The sequence below is a fragment of the Bombina bombina genome, chromosome 6, assembly GCF_027579735.1.
Source record: "Bombina bombina isolate aBomBom1 chromosome 6, aBomBom1.pri, whole genome shotgun sequence".
NCBI classification, from domain to species: Eukaryota; Metazoa; Chordata; class Amphibia; order Anura; family Bombinatoridae; genus Bombina; species Bombina bombina.
In genome coordinates, this window is record NC_069504.1 from 73,705,379 (window position 1) to 73,727,721 (window position 22,343).

General features: G+C 38.9%; 1 protein-coding gene across 1 annotated transcript in view; it reads left to right on the forward strand.

The window, feature by feature from the left end:
* Positions 1 to 22,343, forward strand: part of PROSER2 (proline and serine rich 2) — a 104,194-nt gene that overhangs the window by 18,402 nt on the left and 63,449 nt on the right. The window contains exon 2 of the mRNA XM_053716464.1: positions 9,850 to 10,063. Coding sequence (XP_053572439.1) covers positions 9,929 to 10,063 — 135 coding nt within the window. The 5' untranslated portion in view covers positions 9,850 to 9,928. The remainder of the gene's footprint in view (positions 1 to 9,849; positions 10,064 to 22,343) is intronic.

The window sequence follows — 22,343 nt, forward strand, 5'->3', positions numbered from 1 at the left end:
TCTTTTGCACTGACATGACTACAAACGCTCTGCTGCAGTTTCCGGTGTGTCCCTTTGAGCTGTTGACCTCATTTACACATTGCTGATAGCAGATTACACCTTCTTCTATCACAGAGCACAGGTTGATCCGTTACACCTCATACATCATATACGTAGGTGACAGCTTTTTCCCAAGTGCTCTGCCTTTAACCTAAATAGTTTACAACCTGTCCTTCTCATCTGCACAGATCACGCCCTTTAACCTGCTTATTGTTTATAGGGCTTTATAATATAGTGAATATCTTGTGGCTTTTGCGCTTTTTAACCTATATGAAAAGACTTTTATACACAGACAAACAAGTGAACTTTTTACCTGGTTAGACAGGCAATTTGAAAACATCCTAACTATTCCTCTTTTGTAGAGGCAATTTCTCTTTTAAGGACAGACTCCATCCCTCCTGTCCCCTGAAATGTACCCAATTTTGAGGGAGTGCAAACCTTTAAAGGGACAGTCAAGTGTTCTCTCCATCTCTCCAATCTGTCTATGTGTGTGTGTACATGCATGTGTGTGCCTGTTTTAGTGGGTGCATGTGTTTGTATGTGTGTGTGTGCATGTGTGTATTTCTGTGTGTGTCTCTGTGTATGTGCGGGCACATGCATGTGTGTGTGTGCCTCTGTGTGTGCATGCATGTATGTGTGTGTCTTTGTGTGTGTGTCTGCCAGCATGTTTGTATTTGTCTGTGTGTACATGCATGTCTCTGTGTGTGCCTGTGGGAATGTATGTATGTCTCTCTGTATGTGCGTGCATGTGTGTGTCTCTATGTGTGAGTGCGTCCATGTGCGTTTGCCTTTATGCATGCATGCATGTGTGTGTGTCTGTCTATGCATGCATGCATGGTATGGATGTGTGTGTATGAATTTCGGTGTGCGTGCATGTGTATCTCTGTGTGTGAATGTGCTTGTGTGACTCTTAGTCTGCATACATGCATGTGTATGTGTATCTGTGTGTGTGAGAATCTGTGTGTGCGTGCATGTGTGTAACTCTGTGTGTGTATGCATGCATGTGTATCTGTGTGTGTGTGTGTGTGAGACTCTGGGCCCATTTATCAAGTGTCTGGTGGACATGATCCGCTGTAGCGATCATGTCCGCCAGACATCGCTAAATGCCGACAGCATAAGCTGTCGGCATTTATCATTGCACAAGCAGTTCTAGTGATGAATGGGCCCCTATGTGTTTAACTAGTGGTCTTTAGCGGACATAGCACTTTTATGTCACTTTAGGTTTTCAATCAAACATTAAATGCATAGGAATTCTAAAATTAGGCTCCCCAATCAAATGATATACTATAATTGTTATATCATATTATTAAATTCTATGGGTAGAGGAGTTTAAAGTGCCATTATAGTGTTACAATTACATGCTCTAATCATGTCATTTTAACACTAGTAATGCTATAATGTTATGTTTAACCCCCACAAAGGGGTTAAACACAGATCCGCGGAGCACTGCTGGTTCAGATTGGAATCAGTAGCATTAGCTGCATGATACAGCTGTGTTATTAGCGCTTCTTAGTGGATTAGCGGCTGTTTTCGCTTGCAGGGGTTACTCACATAGCATTACAGTGTCACTAGCAGGTTAGAGCATTTCTTTTTAAAAATATAATGGCACTTTCATTTCAGAATTTCTATGGCCTAGATTTAGAGTTCTGCGTTAGCCGTCAAAACCAGCGTTAGGGGCTCCTAACGCTGGTTTTGGCCGCCCGCTGGTATTTAGAGTCAGTCAGGAAAGGGTCTAACGCTCACTTTCCAGCCACGACTTTTCCATACCGCAGATCCCCTATGCCATTTGCGTATCCTATCTTTTCAATGGGATCTTTCTAACCGCTGGTATTTAGAGTCTTGGCTGAAGTGAGCGTTAGAAATCTACGACAAGACTCCAGCCGCAGAGAAAAGCCAGGAGTTAGAGCTTTCTGGGCTAACGCCGGTTCATAAAACTCTTAACTACTGTGCTCTATAAGGACACTAACACCCATAAACTACCTATGTACCCCTAAACCGAGGCCCCCCCCCACATCGCCGCCACTCTAATAAATTTTTGTAACCCCTAATCTGCCGACCGCACACCTCTCGCAACCTACGTTATCCCTATGTACCCTTAATCTGCTGCCCCTAACATCGCCGACACCTACATAATATTTATTACCCCCTAATCTGCCCCCCCCCATCGTCGCCGCCACCTACCTACAATTATTAACCCCTAATCTGCCGACTGGACCTCACCGCTACTATAATAAATGTATTAACCCCTAATCCGCCCTCACTCCCGCCTCAATAACCCTATAATAAATAGTATTAACCCCTAATCTGCCCTCCCTAACATCACCGACACCTAACTTCAAGTATTAACCCCTAATCTGCCGACCGGACCTCACCGCTACTCTAATAAATTTATTAACCCCTAAAGCTAAGTCTAACCCTAACACTAACACCCCCTAAGTTAAATATAATTTTTATCTAACGAAATAATTAACTCTTATTAAATAAATTATTCCTATTTAAAGCTAAATACTTACCTGTAAAATAAACCCTAATATAGCTACAATATAAATTATAATTATATTGTAGGCTATTTTAGGGTTTATATTTATTTTACAGGCAACTTGGTATTTATTTTAACCAGGTACAATAGCTATTAAATAGTTAATAACTATTTAATAGCTACCCTAGTTAAAATAATTACAAAATTACCTGTAAAATAAATACTAAACCTAAGTTACAATTAAAACTAACACTACACTATCAATAAATTAATTAAATAAAATACCTACAATTAAACCTAACACTACACTATCAATAAATAAATTAAATACAAATAAATACACTAACTAAAGTACAAAAAATAAAAAATAAACTAAGTTACAAAAAATAAAAAAATATTTACAAACATTATAAAAATATTACAATTTTAAGCTAATTACACCTACTCTAAGCCCCCTAATAAAATAACAAAAACCCCCAAAATAAAAAAATGCCCTACCCTATTCTAAAATAAAAATAGAAAAGCTCTTTTACCTTACCAGCCCTTCAAAGGGCCTTTTGCGGGGCATGCCCCAAAGAATTCTGCTCTTTTGCCTGGAAAAAATAAACATACAATACCCCCCCCCAACATTACAACCCACCACCCACATACCCCTAATCTAACCCAAACCCCCCTTAAATAAACCTAACACTAAGCCCCTGAAGATCCTCCCTACCTTATCTTCACCACGCCGGGTATGACCGATCCGTCCAGAGGAGGCTCCGAAGTCTTCATCCAAGCCAAGCAGGGGCTGAAGAGATCCATCATCGGGCTGAAGAGGTCCATCATCGGGCTGAAGAGGTCCATCATCGGGCTGAAGTCTTGATCCAAGCGGGGGCTGAAGAGATCCATCATCCGGCTGAAGTCTTCTATCAAGCGGCATCTTCAATCTTCTTTCTTCCGGATACATCTTCATCCCGACAACGCGGAACATCCATCCTGGCCGACGACTTCCCGACCAATGACGGTTCCTTTAAATGACGTCATCCAAGATGGCGTCCCTCAAATTCCAATTGGCTGATAGGATTCTATCAGCCAATCGGAATTAAGGTAGGAAAATTCTGATTGGCTGATGGAATCAGCCAATCAGATTCAAGTTCAATCCGATTGGCTGATCCAATCAGCCAATCAGATTGAGCTCGCATTCTATTGGCTGATCGGAACAGCCAATAGAATGCAAGCTCAATCTGATTGGCTGATTCCATCAGCCAATCAGAATTTTCCTACCTTAATTCCGATTGGCTGATAGAATCCTATCAGCCAATCGGAATTCGAGGGACGCCATCTTGGATGACGTCATTTAAAGGAACCGTCATTCGTCGGGAAGTCGTCGGCCAGGATGGATGTTCCGCGCCGGCGGGATGAAGATGGATCCAGAAGAAAGAAGATTGAAGATGCTGCTTGATAGAAGACTTCAGCCGGATGATGGATCTCTTCAGCCCCCGCTTGGATCAAGACTTCAGCCCGATGATGGACCTCTTCAGCCCAATGATGGACCTCTTCAGCCGGATGATGGATCTCTTCAGCCCCCGCTTGGATCAAGACTTCAGGCCCGATGATAGACCTATTCAGCCCGATGATGGACCTCTTCAGCCGGGATGATGGACCTCTTCAGCCGGATGATGGACCTCTTCAGCCCGATGATGGACCTCTTCAGCCCGATGATGGATCTCTTCAGCCCCCGCTTGGGCTTGGATGAAGACTCGGAGCCTCCTCTGGACGGATCGGTGATACCCGGCGTGGTGAAGATAAGGTAGGAGATCTTCAGGGGCTTAGTGTTAGGTTTATTTAAGGGGGGTTTGGGTTAGATTAGGGGTATGTGGGTGGTGGGTTGTAATGTGGGGGGGGGGTATTGTATGTTTATTTTTACAGGCAAAAGAGCAGAATTCTTTGGGGCATGCCCCGCAAAAGGCCCTTTTAAGGCTGGTAAGGTAAAGAGCTTTTCAATTTTTATTTTAGAATAGGGTAGGGCATTTTTTTTATTTTGGGGGGCTTTGTTATTTATTAGGGGGCTTAGAGTAGGTGTAATTAGCTTAAATTTTGTCAATATTTTTATAATGTTTGTAAATATTTTTTATTTTTTGTAACTTAGTTATTTTTTATTTTTTTGTACCTTTAGTTAGTGTATTTATTTGTATTAATTTATTTATTGATAGTGTAGTAGTTAGGTTTAATTGTAGGGTATTTATATTTAATTAATTTATTGATAGTGTAGTGTTAGGTTTAATTGTAACTTAGGTTAGGATTTATTTTACAGGCAACTTTTTAATTATTTTAACCAGGTACAATAGCTATTAAATAGTTAAGAACTATTTAATAGCTATTGTACCTGGTTAAAATAAATAAAAAGTTGCCTGTAAATAAATATTAATCCTAAAATAGCTACAATATAATTATAATTTATATTGTAGCTATATTAGGGTTTATTTTACAGGTAAGTATTTAGATTTAAATAGGATTAATTTATTTAATAAGATTTATTTTATTTCGTTAGATTTAAATTATATTTAACTTAGGGGGTGTTAGTGTTAGGGTTAGACTTAGCTTTAGGGGTTAATAAATTTATTAGAGTAGCGGTGAGGTCCGGTCGGCAGATTAGGGGTTAATACTTGAAGTTAGGTGTCGGTGATGTTAGGGAGGGCAGATTAGGGGTTAATACTATTTATTATAGGGTTATTGAGGCGGGAGTGAGGCGATTTGGGGTTAATAACTTTATTATAGTAGCGGTGAGGTCCAGTCGGCAGATTAGGGGTTAATAATTGTAGGTAGGTGGCGGCGACGTTGGGGCAGCAGATTAGGGGTTAATAAATATAATTATAGGGGTCGGCGGGGGTTAGGTGCAGCAGATTAGGGGTTCATAGCTTTAATGTAGGTCGCGGCGGTGTACGGAGCGGAAGATATAGGGTTAAAAATAATATGCAGGGGGTCAGCGATAGCGGGGGCGGCAGATTAGGGGTTAATAAAGTGTAGGTTAGGGGTGTTTAGACTCGGGGTACATGTTAGGGTGTTAGGTGAGACATAGAAAGTGTTTCCCATAGGAAACAATGGGGCTGCGTGTAGGAGCTGAACGCTGCTTTTTTGCAGGTGTCTAGGGTTTTTTTTCAGCTCAAACGGCCCCATTGTTTCCTATGGAGGAATCGTGCACGAGCACGTTTTGAAGCTGGCCGCCGTCGCAAGCACCGCTGGTATTGAGAGTCTGCAGTGGCGGTAAATTATGCTCTACGCTCCCTTTTTGGAGCCTAACGCAGCCCTTCTGTGAACTCTAAATACCAGAGTTATTTTAAAGGTGCAGCCAGAAAAAAGCCAGCGTTAGCTACGCGGGTCGTTACCGACAAAACTCTAAATCTAGCCGTAAGTTTCTTAACATTTGATTTGTCCATTTAAATTGGCAGTTTGTAGGCTCAGGGGCGTGCACGTATCTGCAGCTTTATATGGCATCAATTTTGCAACATTATTATACATTAGCAAGAGCACAAGATGGCAGCAGTATTTCCTGTCATTTAGTGCTCCTGACATGTGCACGCTGCCTATCTAGATATCTCATCAACAAAGAATAACAAGAGATGGAAGCAAATTTGATAATTGAAGTAAATTGGAAACGTTTTAAAAATTGTTTTCGCTATCTGAATCATGAAAAAAAATGTCAGGTTTTATGTCCCTTTTTTATGATTCAGATAGTTTGTGTCATTTCAAGACACATTTAAATTTACTTCTATTATCAAATTTACATTGTTCTCTTGGAATCCTTTGTTGACATGCATATGTACATATTCTCAGCAGCAATGCATTACTGGGAGCTAGCTGGTGATTGGTGACAACACATGCATGCTTCTTGTCATTGGCTCAGAAGATGTGTTAAGCTAGCTCACACTAGTGCATTGCCGCTCTGGAGCAGCATATTTATATGCATACAATAGTGTCATAAAAAATGTTATGACATATCAGAACATTTTCTTACTATTTTATTACTTTACTTTTTTGTCACTTTAATTACACATAATATTTTAAACTAAGCATAGAAAAAATAAAAAATAAATAAAAAAAAATCTTTAATTATGTATTTATGTTCCCTGATGTTCCTGTAATTTAAATATGAGTATTGCAGTTCTTGCCATTCCCTCCAGAGAGGCTAGAGTCAGTCCATGGAATTCAGAACCCTAAATCTTGTACATTGTACACAGTGATTGCTTGATAATTTCAGGAGCTAATTTATATCTGTCTCTAATTGGCCATAGCAAATGCGATAAGATAAGCAACACTAAAAATTCTCTTTAAAGGTTTTAGTGCAAATTTTTAAAATATTTCTGTGGGACTTCAGGATAATCTGCCTTCCCCTATCTTTAACTGTGGGGGGGAGGTCTCCACTGCTGTCACGGGCTCCATCAACTAGTTTGAAAAGATTAGAAAAGATTTGCAGAGAGCGCAGGGGCTGTGTAGTGAGATATTTTAGCCTGATTAGCACTCTCTGCCAGTTTCAGGGGAGTCCCCTCCTATTCTAACCAGTTTGCCATCTCATATGGCCCCTACTATGAAGCCCAGGTTAGGCAGCAAAAACAAAATCTACAAACGAACGTGTTCTTGCAGTCTCAATATTTTTCAATGCAATATTGTAATGCCTATAACTTACCAATAAAGCTTTTTGAATTAAAAAACAAACAAACAAACCCCCCCCCAAAAAAAAAAATATCTACTCATGAAAAAAAAATGATGTCATGAACCAAATTGGCACCCCTACCCCCTTAGTCTGCCTTTATTGTAGCACCGGCCCTGATTCCAAATGGATTCCAAATGACCCCATGAGAGAATATGAGTTTTTTTGTTTTGTCTGTGCACATATCTAATATAAATATATAAGCATCAGCTGTATTAGCTGTTATGCTTCCTGTCTTTTCTGGGTATTTGCGTCCAATTAAGCATAGCCTTTTAGAAACAAATACATTCTGCCTGTCCCATGTTCTATAGTCTACCAGTTTATCCTTGAGCCTCTTTGTGTTTCTGCTTTGATAACAATAGTGTGTTGTACTATTCAGTATTTTCGTTATGTAACCGTGTCATCAAAAAATACACCTGCTTATTAATGTTTTTGGCAGGCGCGTTATAAAAGCTGAATCATTTATAGATACCTGTTGTAAATAGTAGATTGTTTTATTAGAGTGTTTAGTTGTTGTATTGTGTACCAGTGAATTAACCTACAATACAGCTTCTGTTCCGTTTTTTATCATTTGTAAACTTCATTGAAATTGATATTCTCGTACCAAATACATAATCAGTTTAATGTCATTTAGTTATTAATAGTTTATTTATCATGTACTCAAATTTTTCATCAATCATATTCAAGAAAGAGCAGCTGTTAACCATGTTTGCATAAAAAAATCGAATTCTCTTAGTATCCTTTGTTGCAGGAGTAGAAATGCACTACTGGGAGCTAGCTGAACGAATAACATGAGCCTATGACAAGAGGCATATATGTGCAGCGACCAATCATTAGCTAGTTGCCAGTAGTGCAACTAGTTAAGCAGTTGAGCCTACCTAGGTATGCTTTTGAACAAAGGATGCCAACAGAACTCTCACTGCTTAATTTGTTGTTTGTGTGTGGAAATATAAAAGTTTTCTTTCTACAGTATGTTTACCTGGTGTCCTGTGCAGTAGCCAATCAGGGACATATAAATTAGCTCTTGCTTTGATCAAGCAGTCACTGTGTAGCATGTATCTGATTCAGGGTTCTAAATCCTGCAGTATGCGCTCCAGCCTCACAGAAGACAGTGAGAAAAAAATGACAAGTTTTAGCAGTAAATCACATGAAAAGTCAGGCAGAATAATAGCGAGAATACATTGTATTTGTTATTCTTTTTTTTAAAAAAAACGATTAAACAACGATTGGGGACATCATTTTAACTTTATTGTCCCTTTAATTACACGCGGAGAGCTCTGCAAATGTCCTGGTTTCCAGGGACTGCTCTGGCACCCTGACAACTTCCAAACCCTGACATTCTCTGCTCCCTTACTTCCTGTTATGGCTCCACCCGCAAAACAACGTAGGGCCAACAACCACAAGTACCCCTCACCCACCTGTCCGGGAAAGCCTATGGTAAATGAGGGAGGTATGTAGAAGTGATATAGTATATAGGGACACATCTTCATTAGACCACCAGTCCTGCAGTATTAAGAAATTATTCTTTGTGTGATAGAGTGTATTAGAATGTATTAGAGTGTACTAGAATGTACTGGAGTGCAGAGGCGTAACTAGAAACCACAAGGCCCAAGTGCAAGAATCTAAGAAGGACAACCCCACCCCTCTACCCCCACGCCAAAAATATGTGAATTTGATACATATCTTTTTTTGTTTTTTTTGTTTTTACATTTAACAAAGAAAAAAAATGTGAATCAGATTACGTCTGCAAAAGGAGGTACCCTGTGAGATGGTCTGTGAGATGGTTTGATCCCCCATTACTGTATATAGTGACACTGTTTAACCCACCAGTACTGTATATAGTGAGTTAGTGACACAGTCTGTAATCTGCCGATGAGATGGCTGGCCTACCCCAGTACTTTATAAAGTGACTACAGTAGTCAGTGACATGGTTCAGCCCCCCGTCCTGTATATAGTAATACTGTATAGTGACACTGTTTACCCCCTGCCCCCCATACACACACACACATACATGCATAAATACACACACAGTCACATACATACATACACACCTATGGGTAAAACAGAAACACTAACCCCTGAAGTCAGAGACATTAGTGAAGCATCATGTCACACTCACATGATATCAGTGCAGACAGTGGCAGGTCAACATTTTTTATAAGGGAATGGTTTTTAATTTTTTTTAAAGCTGGGCCCCCACCCTCAGGGGCCCAGTCGCAGTTGCGACCTCTGCACCCCCTGTAGTTTCGTCCCTGCTGAAGTGTACTAGAGTGTACTAGAGTGTACTAGAGTGTATTAGAGTGTATTAGAATGTACTAGAGTGTACTAGAGTGTATTAGAGTGTACTAGAGTGTACTAAAGTGTACTAGAATGTACTGGAGCATACTAGAGTGTACTAGAGTGTACTAGAATGTACCAGAATGTTCTTACTAGAATGTACTGGAGTGTACTAGAATGTACTGGAGTGTACTAGAATGTACTGGAGTGTACTAGAATGTACTGGAGTGCACTAGAATGTACTGGAGTGTACTAGAATGTACTGGAGTGTACTAGAATGTACTGGAGTGCACTAGAATGTACTGGAGTGTACTAGAAATGTTTTCCACCCCTAATTATGCACTTTTTTTCTTTACACCTTTAGGGTATGGTTTGAGGTTGTGAGGCGCTGGACACTGGTCTTTAGTTCATCAGGACTAGGTAGATAAGTGCCCTATTGAAGAATGCCAAGCAACCAAATGAAGCTGAGCTCCTCAAGTATGGAGTCCGAGTTCTCCAGTCGCCGAATGAGTGACTTTGAAAGGAGTGGAAGTTTTGACAGTCAGGGCAGTCGCTCCAGATCCAGAAGTTCAAACCTGGTAAGTGAAAAGTGTTGTGAAAATACGTGAACGATTAAACAATACATGGACACTTTCAGAACAAAAACCAGTACACATCTAGAATAAAAAGCATTGTTACATCACCTAAGTAAAACTGAACCTGTGTGTGTTGTTTACAGAGCTGTTAACATAGGACGGGTTACTAGGGGTCATTTTGACTTTACTAATGTGTACTGAAAATATGTTATTCCCCCTTGTACAGCGAGTGATCACTGGGGTAATCTACTATTGTAAGATTACAAGTTGGATAACAGTTCTCTGGGTTTACCTGTGTGTAGAATTATGTGCTATATAACAGTGGTTGACAAACTACAAAATGCAGCATATGAGAAAGAAAATCTAGTGAGCTGGAAAAGTTACTAATATAAACTGGGAACAGGTACTGTAAAGGTTACAAACAGTTCAGCTTTCATTTATTTAAAAAGTGCCATGTTATAATAGACAAGTGACTTGTTAGCAAGGCACTGGACAAATGCATAGATTGTGACCGAATGTAACAAGCGGTTTCCTTGGATTCAGTTAATTATGCAGGAATGTCACTCAGATGATTTATGAATGGCCTGTAAACAGTCATTTAAATAACTGTATAGGTGATTACTAGGTCCGGGGCTGTCATGTGCTTCTATGGGACTTACATACTTTTAACAATTGTTTAACCCAATGATTGACAGGGAGAGCTGCAGGGAATTGCAGTGATGCCCTTTCTTGTAATCTGCCTTGGTTTAAAGAGACATGGGGAGTGATTAGTTATAGCCGACTATTTTGTTTCTATTGAGTATTATCTTAAATAGCATTTGGGAAAAAATGCATGTTTATTAATACCTAGTTTTATTTATTTATTTACTTTCGTGGCAATCGGCATTCTGGTTCTGATTGGCTTCATCCTTTTTGTCTTCTAAGAAAAAACTAACAAAAGAGAAGGTTTACCAGAGGTTATAAAAACGCAAAAGTTAAACATGTAAAAGTGATGCATAAAAGAGCCAAAATAAAGTGATTTGTATTATTGCACTGTTGCTTGCATGTAACTTTGTGTTTAAAGGGACAGTATACACCAATTTTCATAAAATTGCATGTAATAGACACTACTATAAAGAATAATATGCACAGATGCTGATCTAAAAATCCAGTATAAAAACTTTTTAAAAAACTTACTTAGAAGCTCCCAGCTTAGCTCTGTTGATGAGGTTGACTGGGACACCCAGTGAAAGGGGCTGGTAGCAGACACTCTCCCCTCCCCCTTTCCTGCATATGAAAAGACAGATTAGAAAAAACAGGAGCCAGCAGTAGACTGTAAACGAGCGTATACATCTGACATTTTGGGGCTTGGTTAGGAGTCTGAAAATCAGCACAATGTTAGTAAAAAATAAGCAAAACTATACATTCTTACAAAAAACACCCCAGATGGGCTATAAATGGATCATCTACAAAATATTTATGCAAAGAAAAATCTGGTGTGCAATGAATGGCCCTTTAACTCCTGCAGAGGCAGGTGACCACTGGCATTTTTTTGATCATTGAAAATCTTCACTATGTGTTGCTGTTTATTGATAATAATTTATATTAATTCTCAAACACATATAGTACATTAGAAAAAGCTGTGTATCTCAACAGGATCTTTAAACCATGAAGAAGGATTTACTTAAAATATTTATGTAACTATAAATTGAATTCCCTATTAAAGTAAGTTAAATTCGGGTGTGGGTATCCTTCATACTTTGTGCAATGAAATGGCATAAATGTTGCCCCGTTCTCCATATCATTAAATGGACATGGTACCCAACTGTTGAAGCATTTCAAAGTATTGCAGCATAGCTGTGAAAAGCTGACTAGAAAATATCACCTGAACATGTAAAAAAGGAAGATATTTTATCTCAAAATGTCCTCAGTAGCCCCATCCCATTGTAAAGGGGCTTAAAGGGACAGTATACATACATTTTTATATAATTACATGTAATAGACACTACTATAAAGAAGAATATGCACAGATGTTGATCGAAAAATCCAGTTTTAAACCTTTTAAAAACTTACTTAGACGCTCCCAGTTTAGCACTGTTGGTGAGGTTGGGCTGGGACACCCAATGAAAGGGGCTGGAAAAACATGAAGAGCAGACACTCCCCCTCTCTTCATATGAAAAGACAGATTATACAAACAGGAGCCACAGGAATCTGTAGACATCAGTATACATCTAAAACGTTGGTGCCTGGTTAGAAGTTTGAAAACCAGCACAATGTTACTAAAAAAATAAGCAAAACTATACATTGTTACAAAAACACCCCAGATGGGCTATAAAAATAAATAATCTACAAAACATTTATGCAAAGAAAGATCTAGTGTACAATGTCCCTTTAAACCATCAGGATGCTAGTTCCAGAACTTGCAAGGGAGTGTGCATGGCATGTGCAGGCACAGTCATGTTATTTCCCTTCTCAGTTTAATTAAATTTAATATGAAATCTCACAAGATTTCAGTGAAATTTCATGAGATTACAGTAAAACAACATCAGCACTGATAAAGCTGATTGGCTGTTTTTTTTTCCCCACCATGCAACTGACAAAAGCTGAAGGATATCTGTTCACAGAGCACTTACTATTGAGTTGAAACAAATCTGGGGTAAAATATCTTTTTTACATAGAGTTGTTCAGGTGTTATTTTCTTGCCATCTTTTTACAGTTATGCTGCACCACTTATAAGTGATTTAGTATATGGGTATTATGTCCCTTTAAGAAGTATTTTTACAGCATGCATTTATAAACAGTGAATGCAATCAGCTCTCAATATGTAATTGGGCTGTGTGCATGGGAACTTCTGTCTGCAAAAAAGTAAATTAAGTATCTGAAAATGTGGAATGGGGATGTTCTTAAAAAAGCAGTGCTATCCAGCTAGATTCCTGTTGTGTAATGCTGCTCCAGAGCTAAGTTTAACTATGTGTTTAACCCCCTTCTAAGCAATAGTGCAATAATAAACGCTCTATCTCTTTAGAGAATTTTCTTTATGCTCTTTCTTTAATAGTTATCTTTACCCAAATGCTGAATTAAACTCTTGGGTAAGTTACTGAGTGTAAAGGAAAAACATATGATCTATCTTGCTCCAAACAGCTGGTATAGTCCCTAAAGTTAAAATGTTCCCTTCTATAACATGGTACACAAATTGTATAAGATTAAAGGAAACGCTAAACTAATAACTAATACCACATGAATCTAAGGAAGAACGTTTCATTAAAAGTACAATATGACAATTTAAAGAATCACACAAAAATAATTTATTTAAATATAATTCTGAGATGCTATTGGTCGGCCAACCTGTTTTAAAATTCAATAACAAATGAAAATAGACAAAACATTTCCTAAATTCATAGTAGATGTGCTCAAATGAATATGTATAATATCCTCATACCATTGAGATATTACTGCACGCCTCTCCTAAAACATTATTCTAAAACGTTCTCTGGGCTCGTGAGATTCTATAAAAATGCTCGCCACCCCTTCTATTTCCCTGGTGGAATTATGTAAAGCCACTTTTTTTCCATGAAAACACGGTGTCTCGCTAAGGGGCTATACTGCATTTTCATATATGGGGGAGATGCATACATTACTAACATGCAGATTGCAGAATAAAATGTGTAGCTTTAAAATATTACAAAACGAATAATTGAATCATTCACCAAAAAATACGCAGGAAAAATGTTATTGTTAAGGTGCAACAAAATTCATAACTAAATTGTTTACCTAAAATCATATTTTAACAAACACATAACATTTGTAGGTAAATTACAGAAAAATAAATCGTATTAACTATGCACAGCGTAAATTGTAATAGAAGTAGACTGGATGTGCAAAAAAAGCAAGAAATTTGTACTTAAAAGTACAAAATACAAAGTGTAATTGTTGTTTTTTTTTTTTAAAATGGGCTGAACATGGGCGTTCCATGGGCGTATGTGAAATTTTCTCTCAAATCCCAGCTTAATTCTGTAAAGATTTTCGCACTGCACATCTCACCATTTTTTCTCGCCAGTTAAAAAGTGGCAACTTTTCACCAAATTACTAAAAACACTAATTACTCGGAAAGGAAAACCTATGTATCCGAATATTACAGTAAATCTAAGGTACAGTGCACTGAAAAAAACGTAATTCATGTCTTAATATAAAGCGTGTTTGACTTGGTAAATCCGCCGGGCTCCTTCGGGTCTCCTTGCAGCGAACACCAGACTGGCTGGTCTGGTGTTCGCTGCAAGGAGACTGAGGGAGCTTTTTAGATTCATGCGGCATTAGATATTCGTTTAGCGCTTCCTTTAGCCTTATAGAGTTTGTATCTTTTTGAGTTACTAAGTGTACAGATATATTTACCAGTGTGTTATAATTCCAGCCTAGTTTCATTAGGGTCCAAAGAACTTTCCACTGTGAAAAATGTCTTCACTAAAATGGATACTGATTTTTTGCAATTTTTTTTAGTTCTTTGAAGTGAAATAATGTATATGACTTATGCTGTCACATTCAATGGCTCACACAATGTGTGACTCAGTAATATCAGTGTGACTGTGCATAATAATGTATCAGCGCGTGTGGTTCATCAGGGGTATAATAAACATCCGTCTGTCCTTGTGACTGTGAAGGTTACCTTAAAGGTTTCAGTGATAATTGAAGATCATTGTCATCAGATGTCATAAAGAAAACTCTAGACTAGTTTTCTCTTGACAAGTATCACACTTTAGCTATAGCAATGGATCCTGGCATTGGCTGTCTACGGTTTTGATCAAATATCCCAGAAATGAGTGACATCTGTCTGTAAACACTCACGGAGAGCCTGATTTTATGACTGGGTAAATTTGCTCATCAAAGACCAAAGTTTTACTTTGGTCTTTGATCGGCTGTGTAATGTTACAGCCTTGCTGATTGGTCCAGAGGGCTGTTTTTTTCGACACTGAACGTATACTATGGCCTGGGCTGTGAGAACTACATATGTGCTAAAAAAGGACGTGTGTGTATATATGTTCATTCTTAAAGGGACAGTCTACACCAGAATTTTTATTGTTTTAAAAGATAGATAATCCCTTTATTACCCATTTCCCAGTTTTGCATAACACATTTATAATAATATACTTTTAACCTCTTTGATTATCTTGTATCTAAGCCTCTGCAAACTGCCCCTTTTTTCAGTTCTTTTGACAGACTTGTAGTCTAGTCAATCAGTGCTGGCTCCCAGATAAGTTCTCGTGCACAAACACAGTGTTATTTATATGAAATACGTGAACTAACACCCTCTAGTGGTGAAAAACTGTTAAAATGCAATCTGAAAGAGGTGGGCTTCAAGGTCTAAGAAATTAGCATATGAACCTCCTAGGTTAAGCTTTCAACTAAGAATACCAAGAGAACAAAGCAAAATTGGTGATAAAAGTAAATTGGAAAATTGTTTAGAATTACATGCTCTATCTGAATCATGAAAGTTTATTTTGGCCTAGACTGTCCCTTTAAATGTAATATCTTAAACCCCCTGGAAATGCCATTTCTTAAACCCTAGGACAAGTTAATATATGTGCACTTCCAGATGGTCCTAGTTAAACTCTCAGTTAGAGCTGTGCACATGTGAATGGCATCTTTAAAAAGATGTTCAAAACCTGAGGTGCCTTTGAGGAGCCCCAACCTTTTTATGTGCTGTTTGAAATAGCAAGTTTCTGGTAGGTTCATTCCAACAAAAGACTGAATGTCAATAAATCATCTGATAGATGCGTTTGGTTACAATGTATATAAATTGTCAAACCCATACAAATTAAATACACAGACTTAATTCAAGATCAGATATTGGTGACCTCTATCTGGAATCACATGGTGTGTATGTATATTGGTACTTGTAAAGCGCGGCTAATCACCCGTAAGGGTCTCAAGGCGCTGCTCATTTTATCAACCTCGGAAGGATGAAAGGCTGGGTGGACCTCACCTGGGATCGAACCTGCAACCCTTGGGTTGCTACAGAGCTCAGCCACAGTGCCTTAGCACGCTGAGCTATCTGGTAACTCTAAAACAATACAGCGGTTTAAAGGGATATGAAACCCAAAGTGTTTATTTCATGATTCAGATAGAGATTGCAATTTTAAACATCTTTCTAATTTACTTCTAGTACCAAATTTTGTTTCTTGTCAGTATCTTTTGTTGAAAAGCTGAGACATAATCTCAGGAGCATGCACTTGTCTGGCAGCAGTTTTGCAAGAATATTATCCATTTGCAAGTGTATATTCCATGGCACATTTTAGATGCAGTCTCTTTCTTAGTGAATCGTAACTGATGTCCTGGTATTAAAAGAACATTAAACACTGTGAGATTGTTACTCTAGCAACTTATTCATAACTTTATCCAGACTCAGCAGGAGGTAAAATAAATGTTACAAAATGGCAGTACCCATAACTTTATAGAGACTAAAGCTTTACTCTTATTTCTTCATTATTTCAACAACTATTATAAGTAAAAAAACAAAAATACACATGCATATTATTCCCAACCTGTACTCATTGTCTAGTATCAACTAGATGAATGAGATCATTTTAACCATGCTGCAAATTACTGCTAGATTAGACCACTGATGATACAACAGCTGTGATTGGCTGACAATAATATCCTTAATTGAAAAGCGTACTTAAAAGGTACATAAATCACAACATTTTTCTTTCATGATTCAGATAGAACATACAATTTTAAACAACTTTCCAATGTATTTCTATTATCAAATTTTCTTTGCTTTCTTGTTATCTTTTGTTGAAAAACATCGCCAGTTTATAGTCGGGTATTGCTCTCACATATACGGCGCCGCATATAAATGCTGCACGTATATTTCCCCCTTGGCCCGGTAATTTTACTCCCATAAACTAACATAGAACCGCGTCACAAATCGGTTTCATATATTCAGCGCAAGGACTTACGCAACGAAAATGGAATAATTTGACTCAGTTTTCACCTTACCACACATAGGCAGATGCAGCAAGCCTTGCGCTGAATATATAAGTACCTTAACTCCCTGGAAGTTCTAACAAATACCTAACGCAGCGCAATATCTACCTGACAACCGTCATCCCCCCACCGCAATAACTAAATAAAATCTTTTAACCCCTAATCCGCCAACCCCACAACGCAAAATATCTAATTAACCTATTAACCCCTAAACCTCCAACCCCCCACAACGCAATATACCTAATAAAGTTATTAACCCCTAAACCACCATCCCTCACAACGCAAACTATTTAATAAATGTATTAACCCCTAATCTGCCATCCCCACAACGCAATAAACTTAATTACACTATTAACCCCTAAACCACTAACCCCCACAGCGCAAATATACCTAATTAACCTATTTTAATTTAATCTTAATTTTTTTTAAGTAATGTTAGTTTTTTTAAATTTAATTTTGACTTAGTATTTTTTTATTTGTTCTTATTGGGGTTCATTTAGGTGGTGTTAGGTTAGGGGACTTAGTAATTAAATTAGTTATTTGCTTTGTGGGGGGATGGTGGTTTAGGGGTTAATAGGTTAATTAGGTCTAATGCGTTGTGGATGAATGGCGGATTTGGGGTTAATAGTTTATTAAGGTATATTGCGTTGTGGGGGATGATGGTTTAGGAGTTAATCACTTTTATTATTAGTTGTGATGTGTTGGGATGGCGGATTAGGGGTTAATAGTTTCTTAAGGTATATTTTGTTGTGGGGGTGGACGTTTAGAGGTTAATACATTTATTAGTATTTGCGAAGTGGGGTGATAGCGGGTATAGGGGTTTTTACCTCTGCTTTATTTTTGGGAGGCAGGTTAGACTTTTACGGGAGATGTAGGATTGTTTTGTGTTTTTATTATATGCCGGCAGTTTCTAAACATCGCCAGTTTATCTGACTTATGGTGATTTTCTGAACTGCTGGCGCGGTTTATGGCATTCCTCTATGTGTGAGGTGAATTTACGGGTGACGTGGGTTTCAGCCGTTGCGCTGAAGCCTGCGCGCATATGTAATCTCGGCCCTGGAAGGTAAGTTGAGGAGATACACATATGCACACACACATACATAAACACACATATATACACGTACACTAACACACACACTCAAGTACACACACACACATATGCACACACACACATGCATATACACACATATATACACGTACACTAACACACACACTCAAGTACACACACACACAGATACACTCACACATATGCACACACACATACATATACACACATATATACACGTACACTAACACACACAGATACACTCATACACATATGCACACACACATATATACACATACACTGACACACACACACATACATATACACACATATATACACATACACTGACACACACACACACACACACACAGAGATACTCACACACATATGCACACAAACATACATATACACAAATATATACACGTACACACATATGCACACATATATACACGTACACTGATACACACACACACACACACACATATGCACACACACATACATATGCACACATATATACACGTACACACATATGCACACATATATACACGTACACACGTATATACACGTACACACATATGCACACATATATACACGTACACACGTATATACACGTACACACATATGCACACATATATACACGTACACACGTATATACACGTATACACATATGCACACACACATACATATGCACACATATATACACGTACACACATATGCACACATATATACACGTACACACGTATATACACGTACACACATATACACACATATATATACGTACACTAACACACACTCAAGCACACAAGCACATACAGATTTCTAGTCTAGCCTCTAGATTCAGAAGAAACTCTTTCAAGCCACATCATACATTATCCTGTTTTACTATATGTGTAGAACACTTGATTTACTTGATGTGCCTATAACATTTCTTAGCATAATTTAATCAGTTTGCAGTGTTCTCCACAGAATGTTGCCAGCCGGGTGACATTATGAAGCAGCCGGGTGACATTATGAAGCGGGTGACATTATGAAGCAGCCGGGTGACATTATGAAGTAGCTGGGTGACATTATGAAGCAGCCGGGTGACATTATGAAGCAGCCGGGTGACATTATGAAGCAGCCGGGTGTGGGCAGATTAGTACTTTACAATATTATAATTTTTGGAACAAAAATTGAAGAAGAAAAATAGTTAATTTTATCTTAATATTGGCTTAAATTTTAGCTAGGTGGCCAGTAAAATCGGCCGGGTAGTGGCCCATTAAACCTCTCCTGGCAAAAACACTGACTTGTAAAGACGCCTCCTATTGGTCACAAACTTGTCCAGCAGTAAGTGGGATATGTTGCTTTGCTAGTGGCCAGCTTATCTGTAATTTCTTCATAATAAATTAGACATCCAAGGGCACAATGAATAATACGATTTTACTGCCCAGCCAGGTCTATCCACTTGTGACAACTGGAATAAACCAGAACTCCACAACTCATTTCTCCAACATAGGTGTGTCCGGTCCACGGCGTCATCCTTACTTGTGGGATATTCTCTTCCCCAACAGGAAATGGCAAAGAGCCCAGCAAAGCTGGTCACATGATCCCTCCTAGGCTCCGCCTACCCCAGTCATTCTCTTTGCCGTTGTACAGGCAACATCTCCACGGAGATGGCTTAGAGTTTTTTAGTGTTTAACTGTAGTTTTTATTATTCAATCAAGAGTTTGTTATTTTAAAATAGTGCTGGTATGTACTATTTACTCAGAAACAGAAAAGAGATGAAGATTTCTGTTTGTATGAGGAAAATGATTTTAGCACCGTAACTAAAATCCATGGCTGTTCCACACAGGACTGTTGAGAGCAATTAACTTCAGTTGGGGGAACAGTGTGCAGTCTCTTACTGCTTGAGGTATGACACATTCTAACAAGACGATGTAATGCTGGAAGCTGTCATTTTCCCTATGGGATCCGGTAAGCCATGTTTATTAAGATAGTAAATAAGGGCTTCACAAGGGCTTATTAAGACTGTAGACTTTTTCTGGGCTAAATCGATTCATTATTAACACTTATTTAGCCTTGAGGAATCATTTATTCTGGGTATTTTGATATGATTATATCGGCAGGCACTGTTTTAGACACCTTATTCTTTAGGGACTTTCCCTAATCATAGTCAGAGCCTCATTTTCGCGCCGGTATGGCGCACTTGTTTTTGAGGACAGCATGGCATGCAGCTGCATGTGTGTGGAGCTCTGATACATAGAAAAGTCTTTCTGAAGGCATCATTTGGTATCGTATTCCCCTTTGGGCTTGGTTGGGTCTCAGCAAAGCAGATTCCAGGGACTGTAAAGGGGTTAAATATAAAAACGGCTCCGGTTCCGTTATTTTAAGGGTTAAAGCTTCCAAATTTGGTGTGCAATACTTTTAAGGCTTTAAGACAATGTGGTGAAATTTTGGTGAATTTTGAACAATTCCTTCATACTTTTTCGCAATTGCAATAATAAAGTGTGTTTAGTTTAAAATTTAAAGTGACAGTAACGGTTTTATTTTAAAACGTTTTTTGTGCTTTGTTATCAAGTTTATGCCTGTTTAACATGTCTGAACTACCAGATAGATTGTGTTCTGACTGTGGGGAAACCAAGGTTCCTTCTCATTTAACTATATGTATTTTATGTCATAAAAAAATTTAGTAAAAATGATGCCCAAGATGATTCCTCAAGTGAGGGGAGTAAGCATGGTACTGCATCATCCCCTCCTTCGTCTACACCAGTCTTGCCCATACAGGAGGCCCCTAGTACATCTAGTGCGCCAATACTCCTTACTATGCAACATTTAACGGCTGTAATGGATAATTCTATCAAAAACATTTTAGCCAATATGCCCACTTATCAGCGAAAGCGCGACTGCTCTGTTTTAGAAAATTCTGTAGAGCATGAGAACGCTGATGATATGGTTTCTGAAGGGCCCCTACACCAATCTGAGGGGGCCAGGGAGGTTTTGTCTGAGGGAGAAATTTCAGATTCAGGAAACATTTCTCAACAAGCTGAACCTGATGTGATTACTTTTAAATTTAAGTTGGAACATCTCCGCGCTCTGCTTAAGGAGGTGTTATCCAATTTGGATGATTGTGATTATCTGGTCATTCCAGAACCACTATGTAAAATGGAAAAGTTCTTAGTGGCCCCGGGGCCCCCCGAAGCTTTTCCTATATCCAAGCGGGTGGCGTACATTGTTAGTAAAGAATGGGACAGGCCCGGTATACCTTTAGTACCTCCCCCATATTTATAAAATTGTTTTCCTATAGTCGACCCCAGAAAGGACTGATGGCAGACAGTCCCCAAGGTCGAGGGGGCGGTTTCTACTCTACACAAGCGCGCCACTATACCCATAGAAGATAGTTGTGCTTTCCAAGATCCTATGGATAAAAAATTAGAAGGTCTGCTAAAGATGTTTGTTCAGCAAGGTTCCCTTCTACAACCAATTGCATGCATTGTCCCTGTCACTGCAGCCGCGTGTTTCTAGTTTGATGAGCTAGGAAAGGCGATTATTAGTAATTCTTCTTCTTATGAGGAGATTATGGACAGAATTCGTGCTCTTAAATTGGCTAATTCTTTCACCCTAGACGCCACCTTGCAATTGGCTAGGTTAGCGGCGAAAAAATTCTGGGTTTGCTATTGTGGCGCAGAGCGCTTGGTTAAAATCTTGGGCAGCGGATGCGTCTTCCAAGAACAAATTGCTTGACATTCCTTTCAAGGGGAAAACACTCTTTGGCCCTGACTTGAAAGAGATTATCTCTGATATCACTGGGGGCAAGGGCCACGCCCTTCCTCAGGATAGGTCTTTTCAAGACCAAAAATAAACCTAAGCAGAAACGGATCAGCCCCAAGGGCTACGTCCTCTAAGCAGGAAGGTAATACTTCTCAAGCCAATCCAGCCTGGAGACCTATGCAAGGCTGGAGCAAAGGAAAGCAGGCCAGGAAACCTGCCACTGCTACCAAGACAGCATGAAATGCGGGCCCCCGATCCGGGACCGGATCTGGTGGGGGGCAGACTCTCTCTCTTCGCTCAGGCTTGGGAAAGAGATGTTCTGGATCCTTGGGCGCTAGAAATAGTCTCCCAAGGTTATTCTCTGGAGTTCAAGGGGCTTCCTCCAAGGGGGAGGTTCCACAGGTCTCAGTTGTCTTCAGACCACATAAGAAGACAGGCATTCTTACATTGGGTAGAAGACCTGCTAAAAATGGGAGTGATTCATCCTGTTCCATTAGGAGAACAAGGGATGGGGTTCTACTCCAATCTGTT